A 23,849-nucleotide genomic window follows, 5' to 3' on the forward strand; every position below is an offset into this window, starting at 1 on the left:
CAGATATTGCTAATCATCTTAAATTGAAACAGGACTTCCAAAACCAGCATGTAAATCCCCGTAACACACCTTCAATTTCTGTCTCCAAGGCTACCCAGCTGTCCTGATCCTCCGTGACAAGCTCTGGAAATGCAGTGATACTTCCTTTTGCACTACTCCTTCCCTGCTCCTCAATCCCCCCTGCTCTGAAGTCATCTTGCTTGCATGAAACACCACTCCACAGCATGGTGGTGGGTGAGGAGCTGGCCTGAAAGCCCATGGGAAGTCTGAGTGGCAGGGAATGTACCGTCTCTCATCCCTTCCACCAAAGGGAAATGCTGTTTCCCTCAGGGATACAAGAAAATAGACAGAGCCCCTGTGCAGACTTGCCCAGCTTTGCTCACTCTTCTGTACAAGGGCTGGAGTGGAGGTCTCCTTAAAACAATGCTAATAGGATTTATTCATGCTGTTTTTATCAACCCTTCTATAAGACATGCAATTCATGAATAACAGCCACTACTCCCCAGTCACAGAAGTGTATTTTGTGGGACACAGTATGTGTAGGTTCATTGAACATTTTCCAGTGACTTTATATGCACACACTGTGCTCTCACAGAGAGCCAAAATCTGCCCTCTTCTGAAGTCCCTTGGGTCTAAATTAGTGAGACTTTCATATATCGTGATTTGAATCTGAATGTGTTTCCTTGCTTGCAGTCCCTGTGGTCACAGAGCAGGCAAAGGGACTTTGTGCTGTGGTTTACCTTGTGACTTCTGGGGTTTTTGGGACGTTCTGAAGAACCACATGATCAGCAGACACATTCCCTGTTCTGCCAACACAGGAGCACCTTCTAACAGTGCCCATCTTCCAGGATGCAAGATTTGCCAAGGCACAGGTGTATGGAGTGTCCTAGCAGAGAACAGGAGCCCTCAGCTGCCAGCCCAGTTGAAGGTCTGGGGTGAGATACAGCTTCTCTGAGTTACTTCTCTGACCATTATCCAAGACTCACAGAAGATGTGCTGGATGAGCTGATGAGCCTTTTGTACTGCAGATCTCCTCAAAACGCTGCAGGGTCAACAGCACAGTGCCAAACTAGAATCAATGAGGCCTTACGCAGACACTCAAGAATAACAAGTCAACCAGTGGATTTGCAGGCAGACTGTAACAGCTTGTTATCTGATGTCCCCTGGGCACAAACACTGAGACATCTGCAGTTTTTGACCTTTTTTTTTTGTCTCTGCTTGCTCAATAGCTAGTTAGCTGGTCATTCGATGTGAAAACAAAACAGAGGAAAGGAGAGCAAATTACAATAGGCAGGAGATGCTGGACTATTAGGATGTCAAAAGGACTGAAAATATATAAGTACAGAGGTTGCTTTGCTCTCCTTTATTATTAGTGCATTAAGCTCTCTGAGTTGGTTTTTGGAACTCTGTTAAAAGCAGGGTTTTCAATATGCCAGTTGTCACTGAACTTTTATGTTGGTTTTATTTTGCATGTATTTTGCATCTCTATTCTCTTTGCTTGGCACTGCAAGTTAGAAATTAACCTGAAAAATACACTTTGAGACTTCACTGACTTTCCCAGATTTTTTCTTTGTCTGAGAACACAAAGCTCTCTTCATAGCATCTCCTCTAGTCCCATCAAGGGGAGGGAAGTTCCCTAGAAGACTGACTTCTGGATCATGCTTTGTACTGAGATCTCAGTTCCTTGGAATGCAGTGACTGCACTAGCTTATATGTATGGGGGTGTGGAGCCTCCTTCCTGTTTCTAGGCCCTTGTTAATAAAGAGTGTGCCCACATTCTCAGACAGGGGCCTAATCACCAGCCTTAGCCTAATCTCTTAATTAATTCCTGTTAATGTAAATGGACACGAAAAGATTCTTTTAGCTGTAGTGTTCAAGAAATTAGAAGTCCTTTTTTGAATAGACAGTGTGTTTCTTCTTTCGTGGTGTGGTATAATGACAGCACTGTCATGCTGTATGAGAAGGATTTGCCACATCCTATGGCGCTCACTTCTCATCCCTGGACTATAGATTATTTTGAATCAACTCAGGATAATAGGTGACAGCTCAGTGTATATTATGTGTAGCATTTCAGTCTAGCACAGGCAGAGACCTCTTGGCCTCTTGTTTCCATAATTTCTGTGTCTCAGAATGGCCTAAAGTCAAGGTTGGGTTACACACCTGGTATAATAGAAGGCAACAATATGTGAAGTTCTGGGACCTGCCAAAGAAATGCACTGTTCCCGCTTCTGATTTAATCTGATTTATTCTCATCACATGGATGTCCTATTCATTGCAATCAAGGTCAGAAAAGGATTTGAGCCTGTTTCTGATGTGGGAAGACAGCAGTCCCACAGGTAAAAAACACAAAGAAGAGCTAAGTTCAGATTGACCTTACTGAAAAAAAGCAAGATCCCAAAATGGAGTGCAACTGGTCAGTATCGAGAGAGTGAATCTGGAGCAGAGTAAGAATTGTAGAATTATACCTGCCCATGTTATAAACAGAGACTCCCCTCTCTCGTGACTTCAATTTTGCCTTGGAGAATCCATATAAAAACAAATAAATGCCAAGAGAAATGTTTCTATTGTTTTCCTTCTCTGTATCTAATGAAATCTGTTCCTTTAAAACAGAGCAATATCCTCCCCTATGATTTTTTGCAGTCACATCGCAGAGAGAAAACCTGAAAGCAAAATTGACTCCTTTTGATTTTTCCTAGTTCAAGAGAAGAGACATGCCAGTGGGAAGGAGAATAAAAATCACACTGAGTAAATCTGGATTTTAAACTTCCTCTAATGATCAACAGCAATCATACAAATATTTATTTCTGGTTTTATAGTTTATTTGTGTTAAGGCTGACAGCAGATTTTTAATTTGATATTCAGTCTTCCTTATTAAAAAAATTGTATATTTTAGACTGGTTATTTAATTATTTACTTCTGCAGGAGTTCAGAGTGGAAGTTGTTGGGGAGATAATTTCGTCATGTACTGCTTTAGAATGTATTTTCTGCTCCCTAATTCTTTGGTTGTTGAGGTACTAGAGATCAAATCCTGTCTGCACTCAAGTTGACAAGAAGATGTCCAGTAGTTTGAATAGGGTGTTGATTTTATCCTTACTGTTCCTGCCATAGTGGGAGCTGCCATAACATCTAACATCAGATCTTTAACATCTCTCCAGCGCTTTGAAGTGCAGCCCCTCATATTTCATTCACCATTTCAAGCAAGAAGCAACAGAGGGACTGCAGCCCTGCTGCTGTAAGTGCAAGAGGGAGGCAGGAGGTAGGAGGATGTGTAATTTATTGCTTAACAGGTTGGATAACCTTTTTGCATGTGGTTTGCTCATGTGGCGACAGTGACATGATGTGCAACCCACAGCCGCAGGCAGCTTTTTGCAACCTGCCTGTTTTGCAGCTATTATGGCTCTAGCCTGTGAGACCATCAGTCATCTGGAGATATGCTGGTAAATCTGTACATATGCATGGAAATATCATGACACATGGGGGTTTTCCTTGTGTATTTAGTCCAACAAATTTCAACAAGAGCTCAGCACATAGCGTATTTATGAGTGCTTAAGTAGTTAGGAACCCAAGTTCAGGCAGTCAGATTTGAAAAATCTAGTCAGTCTTAGAAAGATGTGCTCTGTTGAAAGGAATCTAGCCTAAAGATGCTCACAAAGCTCGAGAGTTTATGTTGTAAAGAAACCTGTAGCATGTGGTGTTCTTTCTACTTTTCCTGGGTTTCATTATGCCTTCCTGCCTCACAGAACAGCTGTAACATTAAACCCATTGAAATTTGTAAAGTGCTTAGAAATCCACTGAAGGGAGGCTGTAGAGAAGTAAAAGGTACTCAATTTTCATTGCTGTTCTATCAAGCAAGAGAGTTTCCAGTGTGTTTTAATAATAAATAAGAATAAATACCTGCAAATGTAGAATCTGTTCTATGCTCATTAATAGGTACCTTTGGGTCTGTGGTTGAGGAGAATCTCTTTTAAGGAGAAGGTGAGTATAGATTTGAAGATCTGAATTCAGATTTCAATATCTTCTTTATGGCCTTGGCTTGAAGCATTGGGGTGTAGCTTTAGTAGCGTGTGAACATTATCCAGGTCTACCAGAATTTGAATAATAGTGGCAGATTGTTTGACCATTTTCTCCTGTCAGATTTCAACTAGATTTTCAAATAAATCATTCACCAATATTTTTTTCCTCATGGTTGGGTTAGCTCAAGAGCCAGCTGAACAATATTCATCAAATAAATTACTCACTTTTTCCTCATCAATCTGCAAATAATTTATTCACAAATACTTTTACATGAGGCAGCCAGCTCTAGCCAGGACAAATCAAGGTAATTTCCTACGCTTTTGATCACATGCCAGTAGGACTTTATCTTGGACAGCTCAATAGAGACAGGTTTTAATGCATAATACATAAATGGCTAAGCTGAGTTTTTCACAGTTCTTTGTGAGCTTTCTACTATTGCCCATATTTCTGTTCAGCTGCTAAAGGGGAATGACAGGGGGGCATATATTTTCTATCCAGGTATGCTCAGAAACATTTCACAAAACCGAGCGTGGGGCTCATGTCAGCCACAACCATGATGGGGCAGCCCGTTGGCTGGAACACGCACTCTGTTCACTGGAGCAAGGCAAAATTTAACAAGACTTGAGAAGAGGAAATGAAGACGAGTATTGTGCCTGCTTGGAAACACAAAGGGGACCTAGGGGCGGAGTGAAACCAAGCAAAGTGGAATTTCGCCAGCACGCTGGCGATAAAGTCCCTAGCTCTTGAGAAGAAGGTCCTTAAATGAGATGGCACATCCCTGCACAGATGTGTTCAGGACAACATTTGTGCTGTGGCTCCCTTTCCCCAGGGTTCTCGTGTAAACAGCTTGGAAGCCACTGAGAGCCCTCTTCCTGCCTTAGAGGCTGCTGTGTTGCTGACAGGGCAGTGGAGCATGGCCTTACCTGTCTGCCTGCCTACGCCTCTCGTTTGTTGTGGAGAGCTCCTGGCTGCCACATGCCAGGCAATGGCACCAAAAGATTTCTCCCCTGGTTAAGGTTTGCAGCCTGCAATCTGCACTGCATGAGAGGAGCACTTTTGCACCTCTGGCCCTAAGCAGGTTGCTGGGTCCTCATCAGGCTGGGTCCTTCTGCTGTTGATCAGCCCTTCTAAATGTGCTTTACTCTTGCACTCTGTGTTGGATGTGGGCCTTGTACATAGACATTTCACCCCATCCTCTGCTGCTCAGGCAACAAGGTGGGGAGAAAAAAAGTTGTTTATCCATGTTTGCCAAGAGAGAAACTGCAAAAGCTAGCAAGTGTATTTTGGGGGAGTGGTGCAAGCAGGGAGTGGTTGCGTGTGGGCTTCTTTAGGATCAGGGTGTGTTCATGTTTCATGAATATGTGCACGCATAATAGTGTGTTTAATGTAACATTCCAATCTTGATCCTTCCCCGAAATTCTGCTGGCTAACCTAGTTACCCCCAAATGAGAGACACTTTCAGCCTATACATTATGCAGAAGTGTAGGTATGAAGAAACATAAGCAAGCATTTTTACAGCATCATCAATAAATAAATATGTGCTATCTACTCAAATCAACAACATGCTAAACACTGAAAGTCAAATGGGATGCCTTCCTGAGAAACAAACAACTGACCATGTATTTACTCTGCAGCTCATGAATAAACATGGCAAATGCACAAAAACAGAGGAAGATATTTGTCTCAACTTGGAGAAAGCTTCTGGCTCAGACTGGCTCTCATAGCTGAATGATACAAAATGGAATTGGCAAGGAGGAAAAATGACATAATCACATACATGTAACAATCCATTGAAAGTAGGACACACAAAAAGGAGAAGAAAACAAGCTTTGAAGGAGAAGGTAGACTAACACAGCGGTCAGCTTCAGACCTGCTCCTTCTGGCATCTGTGCTGGCGATTTACCAGCCTTGGACAAACGGCTCTCAAATTGAATGAGAATCTCAGACACCTGCTTAAATTGCCACAATGTTCCAGAATGTATTTTAACACACCCTGCTGCAAGGCCATGTTCTGAGGAGAGAAGAGCATAGTGATGAATGGCAGGATAAAGATGCTTTCAGGAAAAACACAGATGCAGAAAGAGATTTGGAGACTCAACATGGGTAATGAACTCCACAGGCTTTTTGTACAGCCCAAGAAATGGTCTACTTCCATTTTTAGTTATGAGAGAAGGGAGAAAACAATGACTGAGAAATTGCTTTTACTCTGTGCACAGCATGTGTGTATAGACCACAATGACATTGTACCCACGTTGGGTGTCTGCAAGTCAAAAAAAAACACTTAGAAACACTTCAGTCCAAAAAATCTGCAGTGACCAAAACGAAATCTTACAATGTGAGGCTTCAAAGAAAACAATCTATTCAGTTAAACAAGAAGTGATAGAAGCACCATGTACAGTTACTTATCCATGAAAATGGGATGGGTGTGCAGTTTTGTAGGCAAAGGCATAACAAGTTCTGATGTCTCAAAGTTGAAGTTAGACAAATTCAACCTTGAAAGAAGCAATTTCCTAGCAGCAAGGATAATTAAACATTGGAATAAATTAGTAGGTGGAAGAAAGCAGTTGCCATTACTTGGAGTCTTTAAGACGTGTTGTATTTCTAACTCACTTTGATCCAGCTGCTGAGGAAAAAATCTATGGTTTTTGTATATGGGTCAGATTAATGGGTTATAGTGGCCCTTCACTCTGGAAGTCTGACTATATGTGGGGGAAAAGCAGTCCTTACTGAAGTAAAAGAGTGAGAGGTACTTGAGAACACAACCCAGGACTCAGGATAGCAGGGTTTCAGGACTAAAGCTTGATGAAGGATCAGGAGTTTAACCAGTGTGGTGGAAGCTGACTGGTAAGGGTGAGACATCTGACCTGCTTTCTGAATTTGATGTAAGGGATGCCTCTTGGTTTATGGAAGTGACATTTTCCAGTGAAGAAAAAGTGTGCTTAAATGCTAGCTAAAGGAGGAGAGCAGAATGACGGAAAACAGGCAGCAAGAACAAGCAGGGATATGAGGGAATTTTGGACATATTTGAAGACAGCCTTGTTTTGATTGGGCAGATTTTTCTCAGTCAAATTTGTGGATTCAGCCTCATTTGCTGTCTGGGAGCTGGGAGAACTTCAGTTGTGCACAGGACCAAGTGTCCTCGGGACAGCTCGTGGCTTCAGCTCTGCAAAGAGGTTGATCTACTCCTTGCAGGAGCTCAGGTAACTGTGGTTGGAGGGTGAAAGTTTTCCTCATCAGTTTTAGGAGGGTCTCATTTCATTCCTATCAGACAACACCCTCTTTCCCGTAAAGCATAATGGAAGGAATAACAAAGTCCAGCCGAAAATCCAGTCTGATAATCATGCTCAGTCAAGAACACAGCACACACTTCCTGAACCTTGCCCAAGCCAAGTCATGCTCAAGTGCAAGGTGCACTGAAGATGCTAGAATAAAACCTAAACCAGCCATCTCGTGCAGGAACAGCTGCCCCAAACCATGCATAGGCTCCAGAGATTCCCCAGAGGAAAATGTGTAACACGGATCCCTTTCTACCATGGAGCCTGGATAACAGACAGCAAGATGTGCCCAAGGAGAGCACAGATTTCACAGAGAACGTGGCAAGGGGACTAAAAGAGCAAATAACTGTCCGAGTTACTAGAGAGCCGCCCAGTGCCTCCACTCTTTGTTTTTACAAACAAACAGGAAATTAAATCCCTGAGCAAAAAAAAAAAAAAAAAATCTCTGAGCAGGCTGGGAAGGAAGGTGGTGGAGTTGGTAGCACAAATGCCATGCTGTAGCAGCCCCTTATTGAGTAAACTGGGATCTCAGGCAGGGGAAAAGAAACTGAGTCTCAAAAAAGGGCAGTGCTGCTTGTGGGGCTGCCTGGCACCGGACGGGGAGGGAGTGGTGACCTTGTCCACGAAGTACTTGGGGCACAGACACACTTGAGAGTGTCTGTGCCCTCCTGCTCCTAACCCAGGCCATGGGCAGGGAGGGCAACATCGCAGGAGCACGGGCAGGCCCACTGCTGCCGTGATGCCCGTGGAAGGGCAGGGGACACGATGGGCACAGCCGGCGCTGGCTTTTGAGGCTACACATGCATGGCAGGGGGCACGAGTGCCCCCCGTTCCTGGGGCGGTCCGCAGCCCAGCAGGCAGCCCCCGGCTGGGGCTGTGCTTGGGGACAGGGCCAGCAGGGACTGCACAGGTGTGCGGTGGCCCCGTGCGCAGGGATGTGACGAGAGGGGGCACAGGGGGCACAGGGGGCACAGGGGGCCCCGCGCCGCGGGAGCGGACACGAGGGGACGCCGCCGCCGTGAGGCGGGGCCGGACGGGCTCCGCAGCCGGGGCAGGAACGAGTGACCAAACAGTGCCCCGGCCCCCAGTGGTCGCTCCCGAGGGTCCAGGGGACACTCCAGCAGGGCGAGCCCGCCCTCCCCGCACCGGGGCTCTCCCAAGCCACGTGTGCGCGGCGGCGGCGGCCCCGGGAGGGAAGAAGGGAGGGAGGCGGCGAGGGCAGCGCCGTCCTCCGCCGGGCCCTGCTCGGCGAGGCGCTTCCCCGCGCCCCGGGGCCCGCGGCCCCGCTCCCCTCCCTCCCTCTCCCGCCTGAGGGGAAGGGGCCGGGCCGGGCCGGGCCGGACCCCGCGCCGCCCCCGCTACCTGCGGGCGGGGGCGGGCGCTGGGAAAGTTTGTCTCTGTGGTTGGCTGCGCCGCGCGGCGCGGCCGGTCGGGGCGGGCGGGCGGCTCCGTGCGCTCGCAGGGCAGCGAGCGGCCGGCCGAGGAGCGCTGCCGCCGCCGGTCCCCCCGGGCCAGCCCAGCCTGCGCGCCCGCGGTCCCGCTCGCCGAGGGAAAGGCGCCGCGCAGCCCTGCCAGCATGGGGCACCGCGGGGAGAAGGCGTCCTGCCTGCCTCTCCTCCTCCTCGTCCTGCTGCTGCTCGGTGAGCCGGGGGTGCGCGGCCGGGAGCGGCGGGGGTGCTCAGCCACCTTGCCCGCAGGTAGCGCGGCGGGGCCGGGAGGGAGCCGCCCGCCGGGCCGTGCCCGCCCGGGGAGCGGCGGAGCCCGGCCGGGCGCTGCCCTCGGCGGGGCCGGGCTGTGCCGCCTGCCCGCCGGGCTGTGCCGGGCCCTGGCCGCGGGCGGAATCGGCCGGCGCAGATCCCCCGGTGCCCGCTGCTCTCTGCAGGGGATCGCTGCCGGGAATTTCCCCGAAACTTTAGGGGGCCTCCCCGGAGCGGCGGTGGGTCCCGGGGTGCTGCCCGGGGGCTCCCCGCCGAGAGGGGCTCCCGCAGGCTCCGGGGTCCCGCGGCGCCCCGGCCGCGGAACGTGGCGATAGAGCCGTAGTTGCTCGTAAAGGAGCCGGTGCGGGGGCTGTGGTCGCGGTGAGGTGAGCGCGCTCTTTCGCTCTGAGACCTCACCTGGCGAAGGTAAAGCCGCTCGTTCGGGCGGGGACCCTCCTTCTGCCTGTCCCCCGCGGTGCCGCCGGCACCCTGCTCGGGTTCTCCGAGCACACGGGGTGCGGTGGAAGCAGCGCTTCCCCTGCGCCCTCCCCGCCGGGCTCCCGGGGTTTGCGGGGTTTGCTGCCTCTGCCGGGAAGTTCTCCCGCTAGGCGATAGCGTGTAATTGTGTAGGTGATGGTTTACGCTGCGTTCAGGTAATTGTGTAGCTGTCGTTAGTGTGACATGTGGCATTGTTCCTTACTGGTGTCAGTGCCAGCCCGGCAGCGTGCAGGAATAAAGACGAGCAAGCTCTACACAAAAGGGTGGGTGGTAGACTGTCGTGGGATTTTTTTTTTCCCTTTTCTTTTTTTTTTTTTTTTTTTTTTTTCCATTTTTTTCCCCGCAACGTTGTACTTGTAGCATTGTTGCTAACCCTGTTACAGAAGTAGCAATGAATGTAAAAGTAGAGAACCAGACGGCTGTTCGTGTTAGATAGCTCTGTCTAGTAGTGTTAGAGGGGCTTTGTGTCAGCTCTGGGCAGCCAGAAGGACATCAGGTGAGCAAGCATGTCCCACAAGTCACTCTACGTAGTTCATGATTCAGAACACTTGATTAATTGTAGGTAATAAGTGGGAGCCTTTTCCAGATTTCAGGTGGAAGACGTAACTAAACAGTGCCCCAGCCCCACACTGCCAACACTCTTCTTTAAACAAAACTCTGTTCGCTGGCTTAGTGTTTGCTTGTACTTTTGACTGCTGTGACTTTTTTTTTCCTTAAGTCTGCCAGAGCACTTTTCTCATTGTTTGGATGTTGAATCTTTCATAGCCAGGTCTGCAGAGCTGAGAGTTGCAGTTGAAAAGTCAGCTTCCTAAACCTGGTCTTGTCTCAGTCTTTTTCCTGAGGCTGCTTGCAGGCTATTGGGGCAGAGGGTGTTCTGTCTAGAAGATCCTACCAGACAGAAGTGTCCACTGTGCTTTCTCTTACTTGCAGCTGACGTTAGTCATCTCGTTTATCTTTACAATATAGGCATGCTGCCAGCTGGGGAAACAGTCATGAGCTGGAGAGCTCACCTTCAGTTTTTCTGTTTAGAAACAGAAAGGGAATAAGATTTTTCAAGAGAATGGTTTAATAGGACAAGCGGAAAATCAAGAGACTCAGATGCTCAAGGTCATGCAGCAAAAAGTAAAAACTATTAAGGATGACGCATGACAGGAAAGTTGTTTCCTTCTTAATTCAAGATGAAATAATTAGAAGAATTTAAAAGTATGCATGCAGAGATATATGGCCATTGTTCATGATCTGGTTTGTCTAGATGCTCTGAGTTGTCTTTTGGGGATTTTTTTTTTTTTTTTGGTAATTGGAATGGTGCTTTTAAAATTGAAAGTGTTTTTGTGTGCAGAAAAATCTCTCAACTGTATTCGTATTTGTAGTGTGTGTTGTAGAGTGCCTATCTTCTGATACCATTACTTGGTCACTTCTATGAAATATTCCAAAGGTTAAGAGGTTTGGAAAGTAGTCATTCTCTCACTCTGGATGGGAGAAGTACGCTTCTGTGTACCATTTCTAGCAGCTCTTTAATGTAGAGATAGGTTGGAGCTTTTGCTGCAAATATTGAGGAATTCTTGTGTAAGGGAGGTGGAGGGAAGGAGCTGAAGCATACACAAGTTTATCCCTTGTGAGTACTTAGACTTGACTGTTTTCTTCAGATATTTACAAAATAATCCAGCAAAAGGATGCAAATGGCTGAAGATTTTGGCTGTGACAAATGAGAATGTTTTATCATCCTTTCTTTTTGATCCAGTACAGTTATAATCTGTTTGGTAAGGAGATTGTGGGATCCTGATAGTAAGGCTTGATCGAGTCTCTCTTTTCTTCCCTCCTCTGGTGTGGTTATGTCCTGAGAAAGGAGGGCACTATAAGAGCATTTTGCTCTGTTTCATGTGTGATTTCACTCTGCAGCCAATCTACCTAATCAACCTGTGAAATGCTCTGGAAACCAAAACATCTCTCCTAGGACAAGACAGCCAAAAACCAAAACAAATATCTGATTGTTACCAGGGCTCCGACAATAAAATAAACAATAAGCATTCCACCTCCTGGATTTTTTTCCTGGTTCTTGTTTGAGGTTCAAGGTAATCATTTCAGTGGATCTGGAAAAAAAATGTTTTTGTTAAAATGCTATGGGGCATTTTAAGTGAGGAGAGCATGTACTCAGTAGATCCTGGGGGAAAACCACTGATAATGGGTTTCCCAGAGATGGCCTTTTTCTTTCTCACCTTTTAGACCTGTGTGGCACTCAGTGTCTGCTATGATGAAAGTCAGTTCCAGCATGCCAGAACCCCAGGAGCTGTGTGTTTAGATGAATGGAGTTGTTTCCTGCATCTCGTGTCTGAAATTATTTTTGTTTCTTTTCCTCAGAAGCTACAACAATTAGTCATTTGAATCAAGGTTTAATTCAAGCTCTGCAATAGAAGGCTTTTGGTAATTAGTGTAAGTTATTGTGATCATGCACTTCAAGGAAAAGCGCGCTTTAATCTTTTCCTGCATTTGCAGCTAAAGTGGGAGCATTAGAAACTGGGAGAGCCTCAAGGTTTAGGGCAGGGAGGCAATGAAAGAATGATTGCCTACGGAGTGTTCAAGGTATGCTTGAGTGGAATCTGCTCCCTCTTCCCTTGCTGGTGCCTGCTCACCTGCGGGTGAGCCCAAGGCTGGCCCTGGTGGCTTTTGCCTGCCTGTTCTTGGAAGGAGGCAGGCTCAGATCCTCACTGGTACTCACAGAAGGCTTACAGCTAGACCTGCCTATCTCTTGTGACTTAGGAGGTGGCTAAAAAGGCTTCCAAAGGGGAATTGCAGCCTGCTGATGCACTAGAAGCACGTAGTGAGTGTTGGAACTGGGTTGGTGGGGCCCTGAATGGCAGGTGGTGGTGCTGAGGAGGAAGTGCTTTCCCTGTGGCTTTGTCATGCTGATGTATTTTCTTGGTGTGTAGGCTGCGGGAACGTGTGGGAATCGAGGGGTGAGCAGTGTAGTGAGTGTTTGTTCCTTTACATCTTGTGTTCTTTAGGATTGGCAGATGATAGCTTAGTCACCTTCTCTGGCTCTCTTGCGTCTTTGTAGGTGCCTGTCTGGGGCTGCTTTTTAGGGAGTGTAGGTGCTTTTTCTGAAATTCTTCGACCTTGTTCCCCAGGTTTCTTGATGGCTACATTTCAGCCTAGCAACAGCTTGCTCTCTTTAGGTAGCCTCTGTTGTATTTGGCTCTAATCCCCAAACTGAGGTATAAACCTGCCTGAACAGGATTTGAAGTAAGCAGTAGGGGTCATTTAAAAATGCAGCCACATGCTTGATTAGAGGGGAATGTGCTTAAGAAATAACATATATCCATCCATCTAGTTATATAAACAAACATTCAGGGACATTTGAGATTTCAGCTTTCACCTTTAATGTATGCATGGGTTGATTTGTTTCTGTGTGGTTGTTTCTTCTTGTTGTGTGTTGGGGTTTTTTTTCCCCCATCTCCATAATCCTTGTCAAATACTAAGCTGCAAAACAGAAATGTATATTTTTTTTAGAAGGGAAATGGGTACATATCTGAATAAGGTATTTTTAGAAAGTGAGCATTTCAGTTGTTTGGTTTTAGTTGCCTTTCAGTGATATATTTTATGGTGTGTGAAGTTCTGTGTTTCAGAAGGAAGGGAAAGGGGACACATTGTCTGAAAATGTGAATTCTTTCAGATTATGTATAGGAGTCGATTGAAAGTTAAATTGGAAAGAACTGGAGGAAGACATTACTAACATGAGCTAGGTCAAAGTAGTGGTTATGTCCGTGTCTATAAAAGCTTCTAGTACTTTCAAAAGAAATATATTAGATGGAGTATAGAGTCAGTCTGTATATTGTAATGCAAATAAAAATATCTGTTTAATACCTTGTTTTTTACTTTTATTGGAGATGTTACCAGGCCTCTGATGTTTGTTCTGCTTTCTCAGATCTGTGATAGTAAGTGATAAAGTCTTATAGACTTTAAAGTTTTATAGAGACCTGTGAGGTGAAATTGTGTAGGCATACCGATGTTTCCATTTCTGTCCAAGAATAATAAGCAGTTTCCAGCATAACCCCAGTTCCTAACCTGCACAAGGTACCTCAAAACGGGATTGAACAAGGCAGGGAGAGACTGTTATAAGCAGGTTTGAAGTTGTTAGAGTTTCCTGTGCTAAAGAAGAAATGAGCTTGCAGAGAAATACTAGCTTCTCAATGGTTCTCAATTTTTCCTTTTTTTTTTTTTTTTCTTGTCAATTGATTCTCCAGAAAACCTCAAATTTCAGTTGTCTTTCACGTCTCAAATATCTACTGAGAGGAGGCTTTAAAAATAATGAGAAACTTTTAATACACCTTGTATTTTGCAAGGGGCAAAGGTGTAAAATCAGTTTCAGACCAAACTGCTTTTGGACAAACTGACAGGTAGCTGCTAAGGTGTCAAAAGTCTTGAATAATGTCTTTCCACATGATCAGCATATGTAAAATAGGATAAGAAGCAAGACAGAAATTAAGGAACTTAAAGTTTCTTAGGTTTTTTGAGTTTCATATCAGAAGCTGGCTTATTCATATATATGTAAGATGTCATAATTGTAAAGCATAACTGATTTCTTCTTAATGAAGTCTGAGACAGAAAAAAAGGGTTGGATTATTTTTTTCCCTCCGTTCCTTCCAGAGTTGGAAGTGGTTTCAAAGCTGGGTTTCCAGTGGAATCTGTAATCAACTTTGGCATTCTGACCGAGTTTAAAGTGAGTTAGGTAGAAGGTAGAACTGGTGTTGCTAAATGCCTTTGTTGAGTCTTGGAAAAGTTATAAAGCAGTGTAGTAATGCTTGTAGATTTGTGCTGATGTGACTGCCATGGGGACTGCTTGAAACCAGTGCTGGAGTATTGCAGTTTGTGCTCCTGTTCATTACCCTGGAATAGGCAAGTTGTGAGGAAAGAGGGGCTGAAGAAGCAGCCTGGGGAACAGTATCTGTTGTGTGCAGCAGTGGCAAAATACTGCTGCAGAAATATGAAGAATTGCTGAAGCAAGCTGAAGTATTTGACTAGTGATAATCTCCACGGCCAGATGGAATTTGCATGGATGCTCTAAACGATCTGAACTGTTAGCTGAGCTGTGGGAAGAAGAGGTAAGAAAGGCAGAGAATCCTGGGCAGGATTTCCTTTAAAAAAGAATCTGAGGGTGGTTTTTAGAATTAATTGACTTGTGAACTTCAGGAATGAGAACTAATTAAAGACTGGAGCTCCCAGGCAATCTGTCACAGCTGCCAATAAGCAGGGCTGGCAGCAATGCCTGTAGTATATCTGTGTGTTACTGTTTGTTATGAGTGCCATCTCTTAAGTGGTTTATTATTCTGCAGGAATTCAGGCATTCATGCTGAAATTTTCTGGGCTGGATGTCTACCACAGGTTGACTTTTTTTTTCCCCAGGAAACACTGCACCTCTCACTCTCTCTTTCCTTAAAATCCTCCAGTATTTCCAATAGTTCCACTTGGGAAGGCACCAGGGAGAATGCTTTTTTTCCTTTTTGATTCTTGCAGGTTCTAGCTATTTCTTCCTTGCCACTCTTGAACCAATAATAATCTCAGCTGCCAAGTTTAGAAGTTGTAGCACAACCATGGTTTAGAACAAGAACTGGAAATTTGGCTGGAGTGTTAACTCTGCATCAAGAATGTGGCTTTTGCTGTTCTTAGGAAAATGTCCAAATTTGGCCACATTGTAGACTTGGAAAAGCATCAGTTTGTAAAAGCTTAATAGGGAATTAGTCTCAGGTCCCTAGAGAAAGCATTCTGTCATTGCTTGTAAGGTGTCAAAGGATTACAACTGCAGTTGGGGATGGAGAAATGGAGCCCTCATTTTTATTCCGGTTTCAGACTTCTGTAAATGTGTGTGAAGGCCTTTCCCCCTGCTCCCCCGCCCTCCACTTCTGTTCTTTTTTTTCTTTCCTTTTGCCAAGTTGGCCAATGCTGGATTGATGTACTGGTCTGTGAGGATCACTGATCAGAGCTGCTGTAAGAGTCTGCTGCTTGTAGCACACAAAATATATATATCATCTTTCTTATATGTAGCTTGGAAAAAAAAAATCAATGTAAACTTTGTGTTGCTTTTAACTTTTGTTCTCTGGCTTCAGTTGTTCTCTTAGGCTTTTTTTCTCAGATATCCATCACCATTCTTTACTTCACACTGGCTGTAAAACAACTCCTGCTGCTGTAGCTGCTCTTATTCCACTCTTTCTGTTTAACAGGCTTGATTAGTCTGGACTTGCCTTTCTGCCTTTCTTAAAGACTGGTTTAGCTGTGCTGCTCAGTGCTTGCTTCGTGAGTGCAATTTGTGTGCTCTCATGCTCTTTGAGTCACTCTTTTCTCACCATATCAGTAGCCTTTGAAAAGAGTTTGGTGGAACCATTGCTGCGGGTCGTGTTGGTTAGCAAGAGTCCAGTTCCGACATAAAGCTGGCTCTGCTTAGGTTTGCCAGTCCTAAAAAGAATAATTGCCAGTGTAAAGGACTTTGTTTCCGTGCATGTTGCACTGCTGGCTCCGAGTGCAGAAATGTAGTGTCGTGTTTCGGTCGGCCTTTGATGCAGTGTGGCTGTGGGGAATCTTTGAGCGGGCTGTAACGCATTGTTCTCCTACACGCATTAAAATGATTGTTGCAAGAGAGGCATCCACAGGGACCTCTGCCAGCTCCTTATTGATGTGTGCAGTTTCATCTATTGACACGCTACCCTTCATTATTACACAGTGAATCCTGTGGCAGTGGAATTCGCTATTAAATCTGCCCCGCAAAAGAGAATTGGCAGAAGCTGCTTTAAAAGCAGTGTGGCTCCTGCATTTGCAAAGAATAGCTTCTAAATATGAAACAGATGCTGAACTGATGGAGGATGCTTCCTAGGTTTTCAGGGTACCAAACTTATTCATTTTGAGCAAAAATTCAGAGTTTGCTTGATTTGTGAATGGTAATTTAAGTTTCAATGCCCATTTTCCCCCTCAGAAATGCATGTCTAATCAGTACATGTATTTGTGCTTGAATGCAACTAGTAATACTGAGGTGAAAATAGGCAATTATTTGTTAATGGAAACTGTTAGAATAAGCAGTGAGGTGTTAGTCTTTCTGTCTGCACTGAAATCCTCTTCCTAGAGGGTGGTAGAGGTGATGTATCTACCTTTCACTTTTGCCTTTGCCACAGACTATTTCGTGCTTTCAGATCACCACCCGTAATATTTAGCCAGATAACATCCACCTTCCCCCAAAAGAGATGTTATGTTGTTTAGAAGCCCAGCAACACACTGTGTGTTGGGGAGGTGGTGTCAGTGGGTGATGTTTGTCTGTATGAAGAGCCTTGATGGTGTCCATGCAGTGTTCTTGCTCCCATCCAGTTAATACGGAGGTTTAAATTAATGCTGAGTAAGAAGTGTGTTGCCATCAGCCTTGTTCCTGTTTGATCTCAGGGCTTGGATCTAGACAAGGCATGCTGTACCTTTTGGCAAACAGAGCTTAAGTGCTTGGAGGTGGCCTCATCAGTGAGAAAATAAAGAGCATGACAGCTTATTGGAGACAAAATCATTCGGTGTTTGGAAGTGGGAAGTAACACTAGGCTGGGTCTTATCACAAAGCTGGGTTGAATGGTCACTAAAGCTATTGACTGAGCCCTGTCTGCTGGCAGCTGTATTGATGGGCACCTGTCAATAGTTGCAAATTTGCTGACATCCCTAGATCTGTGGGTTCATCTATTAAAAAAAGAAAAAGTTGAGAAAATAGCATGTATACCTGGGGTCACTGGGAACAGAAGTATGGCTGTTGCTTGAAATTAGAAGTGGGAGAAGGAAGGGGAGGAGAGATAACTGGAGCAGGGCATGCTTTCCACAGAGAAAGTGAAGTGGGGGAATAGCTTGTTTAAAATGGAAGAATTGGTTAAAGGTATGTCTGCATGAGATGGTGGTGCTGGGGCAGTTATCACAAAACAGCCTTGGTAAAAAACTGCCGGTTTCTCAAAGCTCTGCAGTTGAATCTTGAAATACCTTGGTTTTCTAAGCAAAGTTTTCTGCTCACCACTGGCAGGTAAATGGAATATCTAATTGTAGACTCCTGCAGAGTTTAAAACAAGTACTGAAGTATGATGCATGTGGCTGCAGGGTATGCTGTGGCATCTGAGTTGTTGCTGGTGTCTGCCTTTTAAGTCTGAAAGGGAGGGTTGAGGGGGAGGGTGCAGTTCTGTGAATAGAGTTACTGGGTGGGGATGTCCTTCCAAAATAGCCTAAGAACAAATGAGACTTCACATAGTATTCTTGTTCCTGCTTAGGACCAGAGGCCGCAGGCCATGTGCCTATTCCAGACTTTGCCTTATGAACCTCTAAGGATCAACAGAGATTGGCCAAACCTACTTAGAAAGTAGCTGTTAAATGTGTTTTGAAGTATTTTTCACTGATCCCCCTCTTGATGTGAGCTGTCAGCTTTTAGTTTGTATGTATATAGAGAGATTTTTCACCCTGTCTGATGCTGTAGAGAGACACTTAAACCTCTTTGTGCATCTGGGCTAGGGTAGTAACCTACAGGTGGATGCAGGGCAGTGCATGGGGCACTTGTGTACTCAAACTTGTAAGGTGGGTCCTTTCTTCGCTTTAACAATTCCTACCCCAGAATAAGAAATGAGTCCCCTCACCTGGACTTTGATGGAACATGCATTTGTCATCAAAGTAATGTGCTGGCTTTCTTCTGTATTTTATTTTTTTGGTTGCACTTCTGGTATTGGTGCATTGGGGTGAGAACACACTTTGCATGTGTGGGTTTGGCCCAAGTCCAGCATGAGTTCTGCTCTCACCTGAGTGGCAGTCTGGGCTCAGCACTAATCCTCCAGTGTCAGGGTTGCCTTGTTGCTGTGGGATCTTGATTGCAGTCCGAAGCGGGGCTTTGGTCAGGTGACTCTCATGAGTACACTGATGTTTCTTGGAATTAAAACTCTGCAACCAAGGTTGGCTCTTGAGTGAGCTCGGAATCCGGTTTCTGATACAAAACAGATATGTGCTGGCTGTGGCTGACACATGCACAAGGAGGGACAGCCCTGTCTGCCCTGCTTCTGACTGTTCTGTTTATCTGGGTGAGTGAAGAACTTCGACCTTTGAAGTTATTTGAATGTTTCTTGGCACTAGTTAACACCACCAATTCCTTCTGCCCCTCCCCAGCAATTTCTATTTTCATATTCATTAGAAACTTGAAAGGCTCATGAAGTGACATTTGTTTTCAATACATGAAGTCCAAGGAGATTTTTAACTTACGGTAATTAATGCCCTACCTGTAAGACCTCTGTATTGTCCTGAATGTATGTCACGAGATGATGACAGGAAATGATTGTTTCTGTGTCTTTGCAAGATCTCTAAATTCCTCACAAGCAATTTCATGTACCCTTCTCTTGTAATTTGATATAAAATTTGCTTCTGGTACATTTACCATGTTTCAGACACATCTTCAGTACTTCTTTAGAGGCAGTGATGTGTCTGGGTAAGTCAGGCTGGGTTTGGACTCTCTCTAAAGATGTGCAAAGGGGAGCAAACATGGCTTGCCTGTGTTCTTGTTCTGCTGTGGCATTTCTTGGAGACACCTGGTTCATGCACTGAGCGTAGCTGGGAAGGCTGGTGGGAGCTTCAGGGGACCTCTGGGTCTGCTTCAGCAGCCTGTGCCACAGGAGCCTGAGACTGTCTCCTAACTAGCCTGCCTGTACTGAGGAGGTTCTACTTTTCCTTGGAAAAGATGGCATGTGTGCTTTTATTGAAGTAGGTGAAGGGCAGTGAGTACCTGCTGGGAAACCTGAATAGCACTTGGACAGAATTCTGCTCATCTGGTGGTATACATTGTTGGCATTCTTAGGAGAATAGAATCTCTCTCTTGCCCTCTTTCACAACATCTGTTTCTGTGCATGAAGTCATCTTTTGCCTGCCTTTTTTTCTTCCATTTGAATCCACTTCTACCTAAATAGTCTTCTTTGCAGCATCAGAAGTGTGAATACCAGCAAGGATTTTGTCAGGTCATCTTGGGTATTTTGTTCTGCAGGGAAGTCAGTGTGAGTAGAAGCACTGGAGTGTACACTTGTGATGGGCAGAACTGTGAGAGGCTGTGGGATGTGAGCTGAGCTGTGTTTGAGCTCATTGAAGCAGAATGATAGCAAAAGTATAACAGTAGAGGATTTTTTTCTATAGGATCTTGGTGCTTGTGAAATTTTATAGAAGTTTCTTACTGTATCTGTTTCAGAAAAAGGGCATGTATGCCATCTCTTCTTCCTGTAACAGCTGGTCTAATGAAAGATCTCTAAAGAATATTGCCTTGTATTACTGTGGTTACATAAATACTGCTACTCTGCTACACAGTTATTCTGTGACTTGTAATTTTGAAGCTCTTGTCACAAGTCCCAAGTAATAATAAAACTGAGTTTAAAACCGAATGAGCTCTAAAAATGAAATAGTTGGCAGAACATTCTTTGAATTTATGGTGGGGGTCATGTCGGAATTCCACTGTCCATTTCTGTATTCCCCCTCCTTAGCATCATCTACCTCTGACTGTTACAGAAATTTTTTTTTTATTGAGATAGAATCTAATTGGAATTAGAGCTATGAAGATGGTGAAAGGACTGATGAGGAAGCTATACAAGCGCAGCTGAGGTCACTTGTTCTGTTCAGCCTGGAGAAGAGGGGACTGAGGGGAGATCTCATTGTGGTCTTCAACACCTTCATGAGGGGAAGAGGAGAGGCAGGCACTGATCTCTGCCCTGTGGTGACCGGTGACAGGACTCAAGGGATTGGCCTGAAGGTGTCGGGGGGGGTTTAGGTTGGATATTGGGAAAAGGCCACCCAAGAGGGTGGTTGGGCACTGGAAGAGGCTCCCCACAGAAGTGGTCACAGTGCCCAGAATCACAGAGTTCAAGAAGTGTTTGGCCAATACTCTCAGGTACATGGTGTGACTCCTGGGGTGTCCTGCCTAGGGCCAGGAGTTGGACTTGGTGATCCTCGTGTGTCTTTCCCACTTGGGACACTCTGCGACTCTGTGAATGTTTTCTTTCCTTGTCATTTGACATTTTTGGCATTTAAGGATGAAATAGGAACAAACATTTAATTGACTGACATCCAGGAGCCTGTGAAGTTAGGTTGTTAAAGTCTGTTCTCTTTTACTGACAGAAACTAGGGAGCCTCATTTTAAGCTTTTCCTGCAGGATGCTTCTTGTAACCCCAGTACTACCTCATGGACTTAGACTGACTGTGATAACTGCAATTGAACATTCAACTCTTGTGCATTTCCATAAAAATGCATAAATCCTGAAACAGTCCACAGTAATGATGTTAAATTTGTTATTGGCTTCTAGTGTTGACATTAAAGGATGCAGCTTTTGCCTCTGCTGTTGTTTCAGGCTCTCTGCAGATAACTTACAGCCTTGGCTTACAATACTCTGGGTAGGTTTCACTCAAAGTTTGAGCTGTAGAAATGTGTATCCTTCCTGCAGAAAATAGGGTTCTGCTTATTGAGTTCTGCTGCTTATTGAGTTCTGCTGCTTGTTTCAGGGATAACCAGTTGACTGACCATGCCTGTGACTCTTCCCTAGCAGTCAGCTGTGTACGTATCTTTTCTTTAAGCCAGTATCAGCTAGGAGTAAGAAGTGGTTTTGATGATTTACAGCACCATGCCCAAGAGCTTTCTTTTCCCAGAGAATTTGTAATCTGAATAATGTGATGTGAGTACAGCTTTGTTAGATTTGTAAACTCACATAATGATTAGAAGGGAAGAATGCATCTGCCAGGTGGATTAATGAAGATGGTTCTTTTCATCAGTAGAGAGATTTTTTTCAATAGGATCTCAGAGAATTCTGGGAGAACACACTGATTGTACTGAGCAATTGTAGGTGATGGACAGGTAGTGAATTTCTTGCATTGAATTGCTAAGAGATGAAAGTGAAGTTTGAGCAGGGTAGGCAGAAATATGAATACCTTAAAACTGCCCAGGGAAGATAATTACTCAAATATAAAACTGATTTTTTTTTTAAACACAATTCTCTGTGGTAAAGAGGATATCCTTTAACAATAAAGGCAAAGAGTGCTGCTTTTCCATCTAGGGACAGACTGGACTTCTTTACTTTAAGATTTGCTGGCAATCCCTTGTCCAAGGCTTGCTTATTCTTTGTGAAAGGAATAAAGATCTTGAAATAATCTGTGTTTTGTCTGGGGGAAGGCAAAACATGATCTAGTTGTGTGCTTTGTGCCCTGCGTTTTGACTCCAGGAAGGCTTAGGCTATAAAACTACAGACCGTGGAGGCATTTGTAGGCTGCTCTTACATTCCATTAAGGCAGGTGCTCTTCTGCTTGAATTCTTTGAAACGTCATAATTCAGTGTTGTGGATTTGAACAGGTTTAAGCTCCTGGGAAATGCTCTTCAGTTTATTAATCTCAAAAAACTTGTTATTTTTTCTGAAAAATTAAGTGGGGAGGCAGAAGGTGAGAGCAGAGTTGTATAGTTAACTAGAGCCCTGTAAATTCTGTGTGTACCTTCTATCTAGATCTTCACTAGCAACAGGAGTGCCTTTTAGGCACTTTATTTTCTTGTAACAGTAGTAATACTGATTGCTCTCTAATAATAAACAAATTTTCTATAGGATAGTGGTGCTGTTAGCATGACTTATGACTGTCATTCCAGCAAGACAGAAACCCAGTTGGTTATGTGGTGTAGTAAAATAAAAATTGAGCAGGGCATGTAAGTAGTACTTAGAAGTTTAATGTGTGAATTTATAAACAGTGAAGAAATTAAAAGGGAAATAAACAGTTTTGTTGTATTTATTTATGAAAGGCTTGTCAGGCTTATTGGTATGTATTGCTGACATTGGACATGGCTAGGTGCAGACCCGGGAGGAGGATACTTTATTTTTAAACCATCCATTGAGAAATCTGCGTACATGCATACCATGCTTCTTTCTGAAGGCATAACTACTTTTCTTTTGCCCAAGGGGGCTTAGATATAGCACTGACTTTTTAAACAATGCTATCTTTTCAGATATTATCATGAAGTATATGAGCAAGGAGAAATTATTGGTGCTGCAGAGGATTCAGTCTCTTTCTTTCTTATATTTTTATTTGTTTGGGTTTTTTTAATTTGTTTGTTTGGTTTGGGTTTTTTGGTTTTTTTTTTTTTGTTGTTAATACTTGTGTGATCAAGCTTTCAGTTGTATTTTTTTTTTTTTTTTACAGCCTGAATTAAGGGCTTAGGTGCAAAATGAACATCTCTCCAGTTTAGGTTGGTGTTGTAGAAATACATGTCACATTTCTGTTTTCTTATATATGGGTCTGTGTTTTGTGCTTGCACTTGGAGGGATATGTCAGTTCATGTGGTCTCTAGTGCTAAGGCTGGTGAACAGGTCTTTTTGGCTTGGCATGGCTTCCAGGATGTGTTCTGACACAGGGATCAGGGCTTGCTCTGCTTGTTGAACAGGAGTGTTTCATGCTTTGGCTTTGTGGGCCCAGTCAGAAGTACCTCTGGGGAGCATGGGCTCTCTGTGCAGTGAGTACATCCTTTGTTACCCGAGGGCTCTTTGCCCTCAAGTGGAGGGGACAATTCAGGGAGACAGCTTTCACTAGAAATCCCAGAGGTACTTAAAAGCTGCTACTAAGGCTCTTCCCTGATGCTTTAAAAGCATGGACTGCTAATGCCAGTGTTCCTGGCCAAATCCCTCTACAGCTCTCCAGGTGAATTTTAGCACCCTTGACTTTCTAAATTGGTGGTGTACCTTCCCCTTCTGTTCTTATGGCGTCAGACAGCTACTAGACATAATTTCAACTGATATTAATTAATTTTGTTTGCATCGACACAGGGGTTGGTGGAGACTTCTGTGGCTTAGTCAGCACTGCACTGTTGCTTTTGCAATGTGTACTTGAGGTGTTGTCCGTAGCTGTCGTGCTACACCTGGGCACCAGTGCAGGATCCACAAAATGGCTGCCATGCTGTCCATTGGGATGCAGAGTCTTTTGTTCTGCTGAACAATGTAGTGTGGGACAGAACTGTTCTTCCCAACGCAGCAAATGTGAGGATGCCTGGGGTGCATGCAATCTGCTGTCTGTTTCAGTGTAAGCTGATTATAAGTGTTAGTTACCGAATAATTTCAGCATATCCCAAGTTTCACCCAAATATTAACAGCTACTTATTTTGTGCGTAGGTTGTCTTGTTAAATAGTGTAACCTAGAATAGTTCTGCATGGAGACTGGAGCAGAAAAGAAACAATTAAGCGTTTTCCCTCTGGGTGTCTTTCAAAAATTGTATTCTCCTCCTCCTGCTATTTTAATGTCATGTTGGTTCTCTACCCGCCTTTCACTCTTGTTTCATGCTCAAAAGGATTCCCTCACTTCTGATTTTGGAGTTACTTGAAAATTC

At 44.5% G+C, this 23,849-nt stretch overlaps 1 protein-coding gene and 1 long non-coding RNA gene across 3 annotated transcripts in view; both read left to right on the forward strand.

Moving 5' to 3' along the window:
* LOC137468658 (uncharacterized) overlaps positions 1-6,634 on the forward strand; it is a 32,477-nt gene extending 25,843 nt beyond the window's left edge. For both annotated transcript variants that reach the window (XR_010996087.1, XR_010996086.1), the window contains one exon: positions 90-6,634. This is a non-coding gene — a long non-coding RNA (uncharacterized lncRNA). The remainder of the gene's footprint in view (positions 1-89) is intronic.
* A 2,077-nt stretch (positions 6,635-8,711) lies between these two features.
* PTGFRN (prostaglandin F2 receptor inhibitor) overlaps positions 8,712-23,849 on the forward strand; it is a 65,762-nt gene continuing 50,624 nt past the window's right edge. Inside the window, exon 1 of the mRNA XM_068180545.1 lies at positions 8,712-8,929. Coding sequence (XP_068036646.1) covers positions 8,866-8,929 — 64 coding nt within the window. The 5' untranslated portion in view covers positions 8,712-8,865. The remainder of the gene's footprint in view (positions 8,930-23,849) is intronic.

This window comes from Anomalospiza imberbis, chromosome 2, assembly GCF_031753505.1.
Source record: "Anomalospiza imberbis isolate Cuckoo-Finch-1a 21T00152 chromosome 2, ASM3175350v1, whole genome shotgun sequence".
In the NCBI taxonomy this organism is placed as follows: Eukaryota; Metazoa; Chordata; class Aves; order Passeriformes; family Viduidae; genus Anomalospiza; species Anomalospiza imberbis.